Source organism: Crocuta crocuta, unplaced genomic scaffold (genome assembly GCF_008692635.1).
Source record: "Crocuta crocuta isolate KB4526 unplaced genomic scaffold, BGI_CrCroc_1.0 scaffold1028, whole genome shotgun sequence".
In the NCBI taxonomy this organism is placed as follows: domain Eukaryota; kingdom Metazoa; phylum Chordata; class Mammalia; order Carnivora; family Hyaenidae; genus Crocuta; species Crocuta crocuta.
The window spans coordinates 46,126-60,015 of NW_027532432.1; the positions used below are offsets into that span (position 1 = coordinate 46,126).

General features: G+C 35.6%; 1 protein-coding gene across 1 annotated transcript in view; it reads left to right on the forward strand.

The window, feature by feature from the left end:
• Positions 1–13,890, forward strand: part of LOC144244159 (inactive N-acetylated-alpha-linked acidic dipeptidase-like protein 2) — a 348,840-nt gene that overhangs the window by 13,024 nt on the left and 321,926 nt on the right. The window contains exon 3 of the mRNA XM_077779388.1: positions 5,913–6,085. Within this exon, the coding sequence (XP_077635514.1) occupies positions 5,913–6,085 (173 nt within the window). The remainder of the gene's footprint in view (positions 1–5,912; positions 6,086–13,890) is intronic.

The window sequence follows — 13,890 nt, forward strand, 5'->3', positions numbered from 1 at the left end:
TGTAATTTTGATCTTGAATCACTGAATTTATCTTTGGGGAAAGGACATAAACAAAAAGAAGGGCTCTGGATCCAATTTACACTCATTATTTAGGGACAGCATACAAGAAGCCTCGTTTCCCATTTTAAAAGAGACTCTGAGAAAACTGTTGGGTTGGGGTTTATTGATACAATTGAAGGTTCTTTCATCTTTAATTTTGGGAAAGGTGAGCAAACACACCCCATTATTTTTTATCTTCTTCATCCTGTTTTTTTATGTCTTCTTTGCTATGAAAATTATGTAAGTTGTGCTGTGGAAAAATATATAATGATTTAGGACAGTTCTTGACTAATGTGCATATGAATCACCTGGGGATCTCCAAGACTTCAGATTTAGATTCAGAAGGTCTGAGGTGGAGTTTAAGACTCTGAATTTAAAAAAAAAAAAAAATTGTTTAATGTTTATTTAAACAATAAATAGAGACATAGAGAGAGAGAGAAAGCCGGGGAGCAGCAGAGGGAGAAGAAGACACAGAATCCAAAGCAGGATCTAGGCTCTGAGCTGTTAGCAGAGCTGGATGCTGGGTTCAAACTCACGAATCACCAGATCACGACCTGATCCGAAGTTGGATGCTCAACTGACTGAGTCACCCAGGTGCCCCAAGACTTTGTGTTTCTAATAACTTCCTAGATCATGTCCATGCTGCTTGTCCAAGGACTACACACATTGAATAAAAAGAGTCTATAGGATCTCCACTATTTTATATCATGTAGCTTGGATCTTATGTTTACACACACAGGTGCTGAGAGCTGAGTTACTTCCCTCAACTTCCTCTCTGATGTACTATCCTCTCTGATGGCAGCACATAATCATCACCAACCCACACAAGGCTCTTCTTGCTTTATTTACTAGCATTTGGGTGTTTTTTCTTTGTTTTTTGTTTTTTTTTGTTTGTTTGTTTGTTTGTTTGTTTTTTAACCTCACTTTTTAACCTCACTTCACTTCTTGGTGAATTAATCTGAGGATCCCAGTGTCTAAGATGTCTAGTTTCTGAAGGTTTCGTTTTTTAATACTCTTTGAGGAATCAGTACTTGCTGTTTTTCCACTTGCACTTTTTCAACTGAGTTTAAAGAATTCCATCTTGCCACATAAAAAATGTGCAGGTGGTAACAGTGTTCAGATTTCTTTATTCACGTAACCAAATATGATTGAAGTGGACATCAACAACTTGAAAAAAGCATAATCCAAAATCTACTAAATATGTACAATCAGAAAACCTTTTCACTTATTTCCAACCTCATTTCTTCTACGTTTCACCTACTATGGGCCAGGCTCTTGGCCTCTGAGCTCATATGCTCTTTCTCTTTCAGTAAGTCAGCATAATGAATGCCCTTCGGTGTCATCTTGGTTGTTCAGGTATAGTAGAGGGGATGACAATATGAGTATACTGAAATTGTTTATATATTACACTTCACAGGGAGAGTCAGTGATGAAGTCGGACTTGGGACTCTGACTTCATCCAGTTTCCTCTTTCTGCTATATTCGGGTGCCAATGTGTCAGAGATTGGGCTATTAATGGCATGGTTTGACTTGGATCTTTATATAGATTGCAGAGTACATAAAGTGAAGAGAGAACCAGAGATCTACTAAAATATAAGTTAGTGTCATTTTTCATTGAGCATAAACAATGAACAGGGCAAGATATCCATGCTTTAATTGAATAGTAGGAATGCTAAGAGGTAATGCAAACATCTTTTCCGTTCGGTGCCCTTTGCATCAAGGCACACATTCTGCCTGATTTTCAACACCCACCTAGTGGATTCTTATAGTTCACCAATGTGTTTTAAAATGTAAATGATCAAAAATGGTACATATATTTATTTTTATTCAAAGCCTCTTAATAATGTCACACAATAAAAGTCTCTCAGCTCTTCTTCAATAAATGAGTTAGAAAATAACATTTGTCTATTATTTAATCTTAGTATACTGTAAAGTCCTGTTTATACTGTCTGCTCTCATAAGTGAACTGTTTGTCAAATTTCCATTAAGCTGAAGGTGAAAAATTAATGAACCACTTCAGATATTTCAAAACTAATGCAAGTCTATTAGTCATGCAAGAAACAAATCAAAGATTTGAGTACAAATCAATTAGGGTTTAGGGTGCACTCATATTTAACTTTTAAATATATTGTTTCATATGCCTGATAGAGCATTATAAAGAAGAAAGTAATGCAGTTGTTGATTTTTCATTAACAGATAAATACATCTCAGATTATTTTATTTATAAAGATAGTCTTTTTTCACACAAAAGCTAATTTTACAGCAAGGTTAACCAGTGAATTGATGAGGATAGATAGGTTTGGAAAGTCTATGTGATATGTCTGCTGTGGGAGAGTAGTTAGCTGGGGAAAAAAGCACAAATGTATAGCAAACATAGTATTAATAGAATGTAATGTAATTTATTCTTTGGTTGTACCATTGTTCCACTAGGCATTCAGAAAACCAATAAGATAGTGGTGTTGAAACCATTTTTCAAAGAAATGCTGATCATGTTGTGTTCCTGGCATTGTGCTAGGCATTGCATGTCACTGAATGATATGGAATACTTGTTTTTTGTCTTTAAGGATTTTAGGTTTAAAGAGGAGAAACAAAGTTAAAAAGTGATAAGTATGAAATGCTTATAAGTATTAATGATAATGTTAATTAGAAATGACAAGCACTACAAAAAAAAAGGTGCATAAAGTATCACATAGAGTTGAGGACGACAGAGAAACCTTCTTATAAAAGGATGACTTTTGAGTTTGGTTTTAAAGGAAATGTACACTTCAGACCTATGTGATGCATGGGAAGAGCAAACGACATAGAAGGAATGGCTTAAGCCAAAACCTGGAGATCATACATCGCAGAATATGTCAAAGACAGTTTATGTGTTAACATAAGATGTGTGGAGAGGAATGATGGGAAACAGTGTTTAAAATATAAAGTCTGAGATTGTGAAGAGCCTTGAAAGGCAAACTAAAGAGTTCACTATTTGATCTGGGGAGATTATGCAGCATTTTAAGAAGTTTCATTTTGGGGTGCCTGGGTGGCTCAGTTGGTTAAGCATCCAACTTCAGTTCAGGTCGTGATCTCATGGTTCATGAGTTCGAGCCCACATCAAGCTCTGTGCTGACAGCTCAGAGCCTGAAGGCTGCTTCAGACTCTGTGTCTCCCTCTCTCTCTGCTCCTTCCCTGATCATACTCTGTCTCTCTGTCTCAAAAATAAAAATAAATAAATAAATAAATAAATAAATAAATAAATAAAAAGAAGTTTCATTTTGTGTTGGTAATGTGTCAGCACCTAACATCCATGATAACATCAAAATAACATTTCACGTTTCTCAGAAATATCATTTTATTGTCCTATGTACACTAGAAATCCAGAAGGTAAGGGCTGAGGGAGAAAATATATGCTGAAGAAACAGAGTAAGCTGGCTATATCAGAGCTTCCTGGCTGGTGTGCTGAGGGACACCATCTATACGTTGAAATATTAACCACTGTGGCCCCAGGTGCAGCCTGGAACAATAGAGACTAGAGCTGGTCACTTGAGGCTGAGGGCAGCTTCCTTGGAGACTGAAAATTCCTTTTGGATTTTATCAGTAGGATGAATGACTGCTAGCATCTTCTGGTGAGTCCTGCAGGGTCTGGATCATGGGCATGCAACCTGCACCGTTGCATAGGCCCCTACTCGGAAGGGTCCACACTTGTTTTTTTTTTTTTTTTGCATTTTTATACTTTTATTTCAGTGTTTCTACAAGTTGAAGCTTTTGCTTTCCCTAAAGCAAGTGCATGCCTACCAACATATTCTCATCTTGGTGGAATTTCATTTATCCTTGCCCATCACCAGCATGATACATCATTTCTACATCTCTCCTGGTGTGCCCCAGGCTTGAGGACTAAATTGAAACTTGTTTTAATGCTCTGCTGTTGCCATCTTGAAATTCTTCATGCTTTCTGAACAAGAAGTCCCACATTGTCATCTTGTTCTGGGCCCTGCAGATTATACAGCCAGTCTTGGTACTCCGACATGAAAATGGCTAGGAAGCGATGTACTACATTGTGATCGAAATGCGCTGTCATATACCCATACAAAAGGGGTTACTGAATTATGCAACCAGCACTGTGTTTACATAACAAAACTGATTCGAAGCTTAAATCTTTATTATTTTTTCCCTTCAAAGCTATGGCTGCTATGGCTGCCATAGGCCTAAGCTAAATATCATTTTTTTTTAGCCTTGTGGTTTTCCAGATGATAAATTAAGGGAGCACTTCTGTAACATATTTTCTCACTTATAATCTGCCTCCTGCAGCCTGGATACTAGTGTGGTTGAGTCCGCACCCCCTACAGTCCTATCAAATTAAATTCTGAGAAAACCTTTGGCAATCATTTTCCCTAATAAAACTTCTGAAAAATAAAGCGCTGTGTTCACAGACATTCTGGCGACTTGATAGAGTCATTCCATAGTGTATTTCCTCTCTGAGTCCATATCAATATATAAACTGAATATGTATTTTTTTAATTCTTAAGCACAGTTTAATTTATTCCCTCCATTCTCTTTACTCTGAGTACTTGTGTATTTTGCTTTTACTTGTGTTACCATGGTTTCCTCTCCTTATTTTTATTTAATTTTTGTTTTTTATTCAAAGTTATAGACGACTATATTAAAATAATTCTAAGGTTAGTTTACAAAAACTTCATCTTCTCCCCTCCTTCTCTATGTTTTTTATGACCCACCTCTCTCCCAAAGGCAAACACTTAATTCCTTTCAGTATTTTTAGTTGTTCCCTGCATTTTATATTTGCCTCTCTGTGTCTCAGAAGCATGTTTAAGAGTTTAATTCATTTTTCAGTTTTATCTATTGCCACTATGGAAAATAAAGATGCAGTTTGCTCCATGAGTCCTCATCCATGACTTTTTCCCTTTGCTTTTCTTTCTGAAGGAATATCCAATTTTTTGTGTTAAATAGTCATTATTTATATTATTATGACTATGTAAATATTATTCACATTGTATGATGATTGCATTTCCTTCTTGAACAACTTTTGATCCCTTTGAAGCTAAAGATTGTCTAATTTTTAGATTTCTTATCATTCTGTGTACCTAGAAGATCATCACATACTCTCTTTTTTAAAAAAAAATTTTAAATGTTTTTATTTATTTCTGAGAGAGAAAGACAGCGTGAGCAGGAGAGAGTTAGAGAGAGAGGGAGACAGAACCTGGGGCAGGCTCCAGGCTCCAAGATGCCTGCGCAGAGCCTGATGTGGGGCTCGCACCCTCAACTGTGAGATCATGACCTGAGCCGAAGTCGGAGGCTAAACCGACTGAGCCACCCAGGCGCCCCAATCCTCACATACTCTCTAATCTCTGTTGTAAATATCCTCTCAGTACAGAAGCACACATCTGGCTCTTCCATTATTTTTGTCTTCCTGGTAACCTCCATCCTTGAGCCTCCTGATCTCCTTACTCTTATCCTCATGAGCTCACCTGCTATGTGCCATTCTAAGATTGTCCTTGGCTGACTGCACCTACTTAACGATGGCACAGTTGAGTTGATTTGAAGTTCTCTATATGGATGGGCTTATTGACTGATGGGTTTTAACATAGGTTGTTTTTCGTGAGTTGTTTTATTGGTGGACTGGCAGATTTTCAGTATTTTTGTATAGTCTCCAGTGACCTGGTCTTATGGGAGAATGGAGGTAAATGCAGGTGAATATTCTGCCAGCATTAACTAGGATACATAATAGTATTTGGACTGACGTGCCTCACATAAGTTTTAATAAGTAGAGTATAACTAAGGAATAAACAAAAGAACTAAAATAAACATATGGTTCAGATTTTGAATACTTATGACAAAAACTTCTCTTTGTGTGTTTTTAATTTCTGTTTGCTAAGGATTCTGTTCCCTTCTCTTCTGAATCTAGATGGAAGCTTTAGGCAAAACCGACCAAACCTCACGACCCTGCTGGTACAGCCCATTTCAGCATCTCTTGTTGCGAAACTGATCTCTTCACCAAACAGCAGAAACAAAAACGGTATCTGTAGCCCTCTAGAACTGCCAAACAATGGTAAAGTATTTAATGTCTTTGTGTGTATTTTGTAGTCTTTGTAAGGACTGTGATCATTTTTAATCTCTTAAATTGACACTTTGACAATTATTCTTTAAAAAAAAAACCTTACTTTGGTGAGATGAGCATTTATTTCTCTTCTGTGGTTCTTTAAGGGACATTTTTGGAAAGTAATTTTGATAAAGATGGAGAATTGATCAAACCTAGAGATTTAAAAAAAAAAAAGGAAAAGAAAAAAGCATTTTAAACTGCAACAAAGAAAAGCAGCTTTGCAAATAAAGCATTTCGTACATTCATGGAAATCTGCTTAACGTGGCTTCCTCGCTTCAGCTCCAGCAGTCTCTTTGCCTGCCAAGATTCAGTGGATAGCAGTCAGCTATCTGGGGTCTGAAGTCTTTTAGTAGAAAGCATTAAAGCCTAATTCCTGCGATTGACTAAAAAATCCCTGTGTCTTTACGCATCATTGCCTGAGAGATGCTTCTTGTGCTGAGGTGCAGTTTGTCAGGCCTTGTTGTAGCAGATCGGATAAAACTGAAGTAGTTAAGCTACCTGAGCGGGAGGGGGGAGGGTGCAAGCCACAGGCTGCATCTTATTTCTGTCTCCAGCCTCAGCATTGGCATTCTAAAGAAGAGACGCTCTTTACATATTGTTAAATTTGTATCTAGTTTTCGGAAAATTCAACTCAGGGACTCCGTTTTTGTGTCCAGACTTGCCGGCTCACCTACCCATGTTTTATCTCATCTGCTTTCCTCTTGACAACAAAAACATTAAAAAAAAATAAAAGTATTTTGAAGACGCCTAAAAAACAAAAAACAACAAAACAAAAAACCTCCCAAAATTCTGAATGCATTCAGGATTGCCCTTTGTTAGACAAATGCATACACTTTTTCAAAGTCCTATCGATTGGGTGCCTCCCAAACTGATTATTGATTGAGCAAGTAGGAAATCTAGAAAACAATGATACGGCTGTTTCCTTAAAGCAGGAATACAGAAGCCTTAGAGGAGCTTTCTGTTTTGTTTTGCTCTTCCGGTCTTTTTTTCTGAGTCCTGCAAATTGATCATGGGGTCTATTTGTTAAAATATGTAAAGAAGGCTATAATAATACTTTAGTTGTAAAGAAAGCACCAAACTTGTAAAAGACCAGATTTAAGCCCAGATTCAATCAATTAATTAATTTAATATTCAGAGCCCCTAATGTGTTCCAGCCACCATCCTGCCCTTAGTGAGCTGACAATCGACATGCTGGTTCCCTGGAAGCTGCCATTGCTGTATCTACAGGATAACTAACCTTTTAGTATCTCAAGTTGGTCTGAGAAGCAAGTTATGATGTGCACTGCAGTATTTTTGCAAAGCGTAAAATGTTATGTTAGCCAAGTGTCTTTCTTATCAAAGAATTCTATGTTTCCTCCATAATATGTTAAATATCTGTGTAATAATGGCACACTATGCAAAAGGTCACTTTCTTGAGTTTAGTAAGCCCTGCATATCTGGCTCACTGCGGTCAGTGTGGAGCCTGCCTCAGATCCTCTGTCCCTCTCTCTGCCCCTCCACTGCTCACATTTCCTCTCTCTTAAAAGAAAAAATAAAATGCAATAAGATAGGCCTGCTTTCTAAGGAATTATGGCGTATCAAGTTTTCCTCATGGATATAGTAGCTATTATTGTTTTTAGAAAAATTCAGATGGAGATGTATGTAAATCAAGAAGATATTTCACGTTATAATAGGTACTTACATTATTTTTTTATTTTTTAATTTAATTTTTATAATATATTTTCTATTTTATTTTTTTAATGTTTTTTTACTTATTTCTGAGAGAGAAAGAGAGAGACAGTATGAACAGGGGAGGATCAGAGAGAGAGGGAGACACAGAATCTGAAACAGGCTCCAGGCTCTGAGCTGGCTGTCAGCACAGAGCCCAACGGGGGGCTTGAACCCATGAACTGTGAGATCATGACCTGAGCTGAAGTCAGACACTTAACTGATTGAGCCACCCAGGCACCCCTACATTATCTTTTTAAAGATAGGGTTTACATTTAGATTTCCCAAATAGTGGTGGAACATGAGTTCTTAAATTTAAATTAGTCCTAAATGTAGGATAACAACCCTTTACCCCCAATGTTTTGGATAATAATACTCATGATACAGCCAAGATAATTGACATATAAGTTTTCTCATAAACACATTAAATATTATTATGATATATGAAAGAATGTAACATGAAAAGTTACAGAAGAAAGTGCTCTATTTTGGAGCAGTAAGAACAATACTGACAGTTTATAGATTACAAATTAATTTAAAGCATATTATAATTATATCTTACTGTTGAATTTTCTTAGTCTTGAGCCTTAGTGTAGGAAAATCTTCACCAAGAAGTTAGGCAGGAGCACAATAAAAATATGTATACAAATCAACTGATTACTCATCTTGTCCACTTAATCCTTTATATATACCAATTCTCTGTAGTTCAGACAACAATCTAGTGGAATTTGCTTATCATATTTGCTTTCTTAGAATCCATTTCGGCCCTCTGCTTTTTTGAACTGTTTCCAGCATTTCCCAGGAATATAGATTGAGTAGGTTTGAACACATCCCAAGCTCTAGAAACAGATCCTGATTAGTTCAAATCTATTGGCATATCACATCAACCATATTATGATGGTTGATTAAGGATGATATTGGTCATATAGGGCCAAGACTCAATTTTTGGAATTTATTTGAGCAATGACTCACTTTAACACCAAAGCTGAGCAAAAAAGAATATAGCCCAAGGATCTTTGGTAACATTCTTGAGACTTTGGGAGTATAGCCTACCTGAAAATGGAGCCAATACAAGGGAGGTACAAATGAATAATGGGAGGAGAGAGAGAGAGAGAGAGAGAGAGAGAGAGAGAGGAAACTGTCTTCATAGAATTTGAACCCTAAAGCTTTGTCTGAAGCCAAGTCTGCTGAACTGGCCATATGTATGAGTCAATACATGCCCTCTACCATTTTTTTTTTTCCAGTCAGTCTATGTTGGGTTTTTAGTTCCTTGCAACAAAAAGCTACCTAACTGAAACAGACCATAAAACTTGAACTAAATGAAGGTATTAAAGATCTGCATTCGTGAAATAGGTTCAGCAAAGTAAAGTGGAAAGCACAGCGATTTATGGAAAGTCCTGAGAGAATGAGAATTGCTTGAGGAATAGAAAAAGAATCAGGAAAATAGGTCTTGTGTGTGTGTGTGTGTGTGTGTGTGTGTGTGCGCATGTGTGTGTGTGCGCAGACATACACACAAATGGCTTGCTTAGATGATTGCATATTGACTGTATTTTATTTTCCATGGTCTTACTTTTAGTAAGCTTTACCCATTGATCTATCTAATATGTTATCAGTCTTTCTCCCTGAGAATCAACCAAAATATGGAAATTTAATTTACGGTTATTGGTCTAAATTTATGGTTAAAAACCATGAATAAAGTGGAAAAAGGAGAGGAGGAAGTTTAAAATACATTACTTTAATTTAAATTTAAGTGAACTAAGTTAAAGAAACATTATAATATGTTTGATGAATCACATTTGATGAATAAAAAATTACTATTTCAATGTTGCATAAAAATTAATGTCATCAGCGATAACACATTTTTACATGAGTAAATTTACATGTTCTCTTCAAATGAAGATACCTATATATCTATATTTACCATTTCCCTGTTCACAATTTTATATATTCTTTGATTAAAATTATTTTAATTAGAATAATATAGTGATAATGTCAGTTATATTTTTTATACATTTCAAATGTATTTTGAAGATTTATATTTCTAATTTGTTAATAGCTACTTAAAAGTATTAATTATTATCGTTTTCTGAGCAGAGATTTAAAAAGATATATTGAACATATCCAAAAATTGAGGTTATACTAAAATTTATTGGCAAATAGTAAATATTAGGTTTTTAGGAAATATTTATTAGCCAGAAAAGTTAGTGCAGTAGCATTCAGTATTATTTTTAGTTACAAATGAGATTAATCAACCTTTTCAGAGTAGTCCCTAAAGTTCTACATGTGAGAAGATCCAGGAGTACATTATGTTATTCTGGTTAAAGAGTTTTTTGGTAGATATATCAAGTAGATAATGGAGCAGTATGGAAATGATAAGATATGGCCTTTTTTGGGACTTGCGAAAGAGAAATTCTCAGTAGACCTAAATAAATAATAATAATAAGAGAATTGAAAACTTGTGTTAGGGAAGAGTAAGCTTAATAGTTTCCAGCCATGAATCTGGAGGAACATATCCAAAAGAACATGGGAAAATTTTAATTTGTCTTGACGATTTCTATATGGGATGCACATAGATATAGAGGCCACTTGTATTCCAAAAATTCAGTAAGCTACAATACTTTTACAATCAGTGTCATGACAAATGTTAGGAGTCACTAAACTGTGCAATGGTGACACCTCAATTTTATGGCTCTTCAAGCAGCCAGTTGCACAGTGAACCAAGGAGTCTGAACTGGAAGCTGATAACAGAGTAATCCGTAGAACTAAAGATCAGCCTTCATGAGCTGTCAGAGTGAAGTCCTCAGACAAAAGGGAAAAAAAGCTTCAGAAATGACTTTGAAGGACTACTCATCTTAAACTACTCTGTCTTAAACAGAGTGAACATAGGTGGGAAACCTATTGTCCAAAGTCCACAGAAAGTACAGTCAATTCTCTCTTTCCTAGGGAGTGCAGGCTTCGTTTACTAAGGGTGACAGATCTGTCATTCACCCAGAACTTCTCATGTTTCCCAGCTTTCTGTCTTGACAGTTTTGATTTTTGGAAATGATTCAGCCTAGATTCAGTCTAGAGTTTGTTTGTTTGTTTGTTTGTTTGTTAAAAGACCTAAAGACAACCTGAGAAGTATACTCTTAGGCAGAATTATTGTAGCAAGTATTTTTCAATTCCCAATGTTTCTCAGCAACTTTTATCGTTTCCTTTATTCTCACCACATAATTTCTCAAGTGCCTGTCACTTCTTTCAAATTACAGAAACTTCACCTAAACTTGGCAGTTTAAATACATGATAAACTCCATTAGAGCATATCTTATCTTTATATTTTGCTGATCTTCTTTTTACAATGGGCTGATTCCACAGTGCCTTTCTGGTTCTATATCCTGCTATTTCCTTCATGTATTCAATTATCCAAACATGTCTTGACGTTGGAGTCTCTGAATTGTAAAGTCTCAGTAACCTCTACAGCTCCATGCAGATGGCATAGTTCTAGAATTGGAAGTAGCAGTATCATCTCATGACTCTCTCTCTGCCATGCTTTCAACACTTGTATGCTGCTTGGCATTGTGATATGATATTCTTCTGAGCTAGAGTATAAACAACCTTAATTTTCATTAGAATGTGTTAGTTTTACTTTATTTATATACGGTTCTTTGAGGTATCCTTTCTTGCCCAGTGTTCTATGAGTACTTGGAAAGAGTGCATACTGTGTAGTTGTCCGGTGTAGAATTTTACATCTGTCCACTTAAACCAGGTACCACAATCAGGCCGTTTAGATATTCTACATCTTATTATTAGTGTTAAAATCGCCCACTTTTGTGTATATAGACTTAACTATTTTTATCTGGTAGTTCTGTCAATTTTTTGATTCATATATTTTAAGGTCATTTCTTAGATGTTTATAGGTTCAAATACATCATCTCTTGCTGGTTAGTTGAAACACTTATCAGATGAAGTGATCTTTATATTTATAATGCTTGTCATAAATTTGATTTGGCTTGATATTAATTTATCCTCACTAGCCTTTTTTATTTCTTTTAGTTAGTGTCTTTATGGTATATCTTTTTTTTTTACTATCCATCTTTCTATATATTTCTCTTTTCCCATCTCTTCTTAACAATTATTAACTTAATTTTTTTTTTTAGGAAACTCTACTCCCAGAATGGGGCTCAATCTCATGACCCTGAGATCAAGGTCTACCAACTGAGCCAGACAGAAACTCCACAACTATTTGTATTTTAAATATAACTTGATTATCTTTTAGCTGAAACATCTAGTTCATTGCATTTAATGTGAATATTAATGTATTTATGCTTAAGTAGTTTTATCTTAATTTAGGTTTCTTATTAGTACTACATGATTGTTTTTCTTTTATTTCTCTCTTTAGATTTAGATTCTTTTTGTTCTTATATTTTTCCCTTTACTATTTTAGAAATTATAAATACTTTTCGTATTCTTTTAGAGTTACCCTAGAATTATAGCCTTTTAAAGATTCCTTTTCCTGTTTTGGTCCATCACAAGTAACTTTCTTTGCTATCTCTTGCATGGGAGTGGGGAATGCAATCATTTAGGACTCCTACTTTGTGGAAGAATAATCTCTTTTTGGAACTATTTTCTCTCCAACTTGGACAGGCCCAGCGCTTTTTCTTCTAACTTTTGCATCTCTTAAGGCCATCAAGATTAACAGATTCTCCAGGTTCAGTAAATTCCCTTAGGTTGAAAATAGCTTTATTGTTTTACTTATCTGGGTTCTCACCACATCTTAACTTTTGACTTAGTAATTCCTTACTTTCTAGTCTGTTGATACTGTTAACAAGATTCATTTTGTATTTTATTCAGCATTGTAAGTTATTTTCAATGGGAAAGTTGGTCTTAATATCCTAACCTACCTTATTACTATAAAAGGAATTCTCCTCCTCCTTTCCACTAATTCATTCCCTGGCAACATGTATGGATGATTCAGTGAATATACCTAAATTGGTCAATATATAAATTGGTTTTCTATCAGGAAATAATTAAAGACACACTAAAAATGTGCACTTCAAAGTAGTTTAGCCAAAGGGCTATGTACAAGTGTGGATAGGTAAAGGGAAATAGAGAAAGGATGATGAACTACCCCAAGGCTAGTAATTGTTAGTACTTGTAAACCTAAAGGCACAAAAAAGGAGACTAGAACAGGAAATGGCAGGTTCTCAAGAGGTAGGAGAGGCAGGATGACAGGACCTGAGGCTTTCAGTGCAGGAATGAATTCAGTCTCTGCCAGCAAGTGACTAGCCAGAGAGGGTGATGGAATATAAATACTCTAATCTTTCTCATAACCAACCTGCTGACGACTTGTTGATGTTTTCTATTGGCTACACCCAACCTGAAGCAAAGAATACAGGAGCTAGGTATATGTTCTCTATAGAGGTTACCTTCTTTAGGTACAGATCTAGGTGAAGGGTAAAAATAGATTTGGATGGAAATGTGGAAAATATACAGTACAGTTGGTGTTGCAGACGATTCATCTGATAACTAATTTGATAACTTGTGATTTGTAGAATGGTTTGGTAGAAAGATATGAAAAATCTATTAATCAATTTTCAGTTGTGTAAGGGATACAAAGATGAAAAGTTATGTTTTCTGGGGTACAAAGTATTTAAAACATCTTCAAATATAGATAATTTTACAAATTAAAAAATAATTTTAAACCTAAAATATTTTTTTTCTAAATTATGCAAGTTCATAAGAATACATGCACAAATGGATGAGTGTGTCTGTGTGTCTGTGTGTGTGTGTGTGAGAGAGAGAGAGAGAGAGAGAAAGAAAGAGACAGAGAAAGAGGCAGAGAGAGAGAGAGACTCAGGGATAGATATTAAGCTGAAAAGTATGTGATGAAAGGGACCAAGAAAACAGTTTTCATTCAGTGTTTGTGTGTGAGTTTCACATTTTTCAGAACCAAAATTTTACACTACTAAAACATATTTTACTTTTCTCTTTAAATTTAATTTCTGGAGCACCTAGGTGGCTCAGTTGGTTGAGTGTCCGACTTCAACTCAGGTCATGATCTCGTGGTT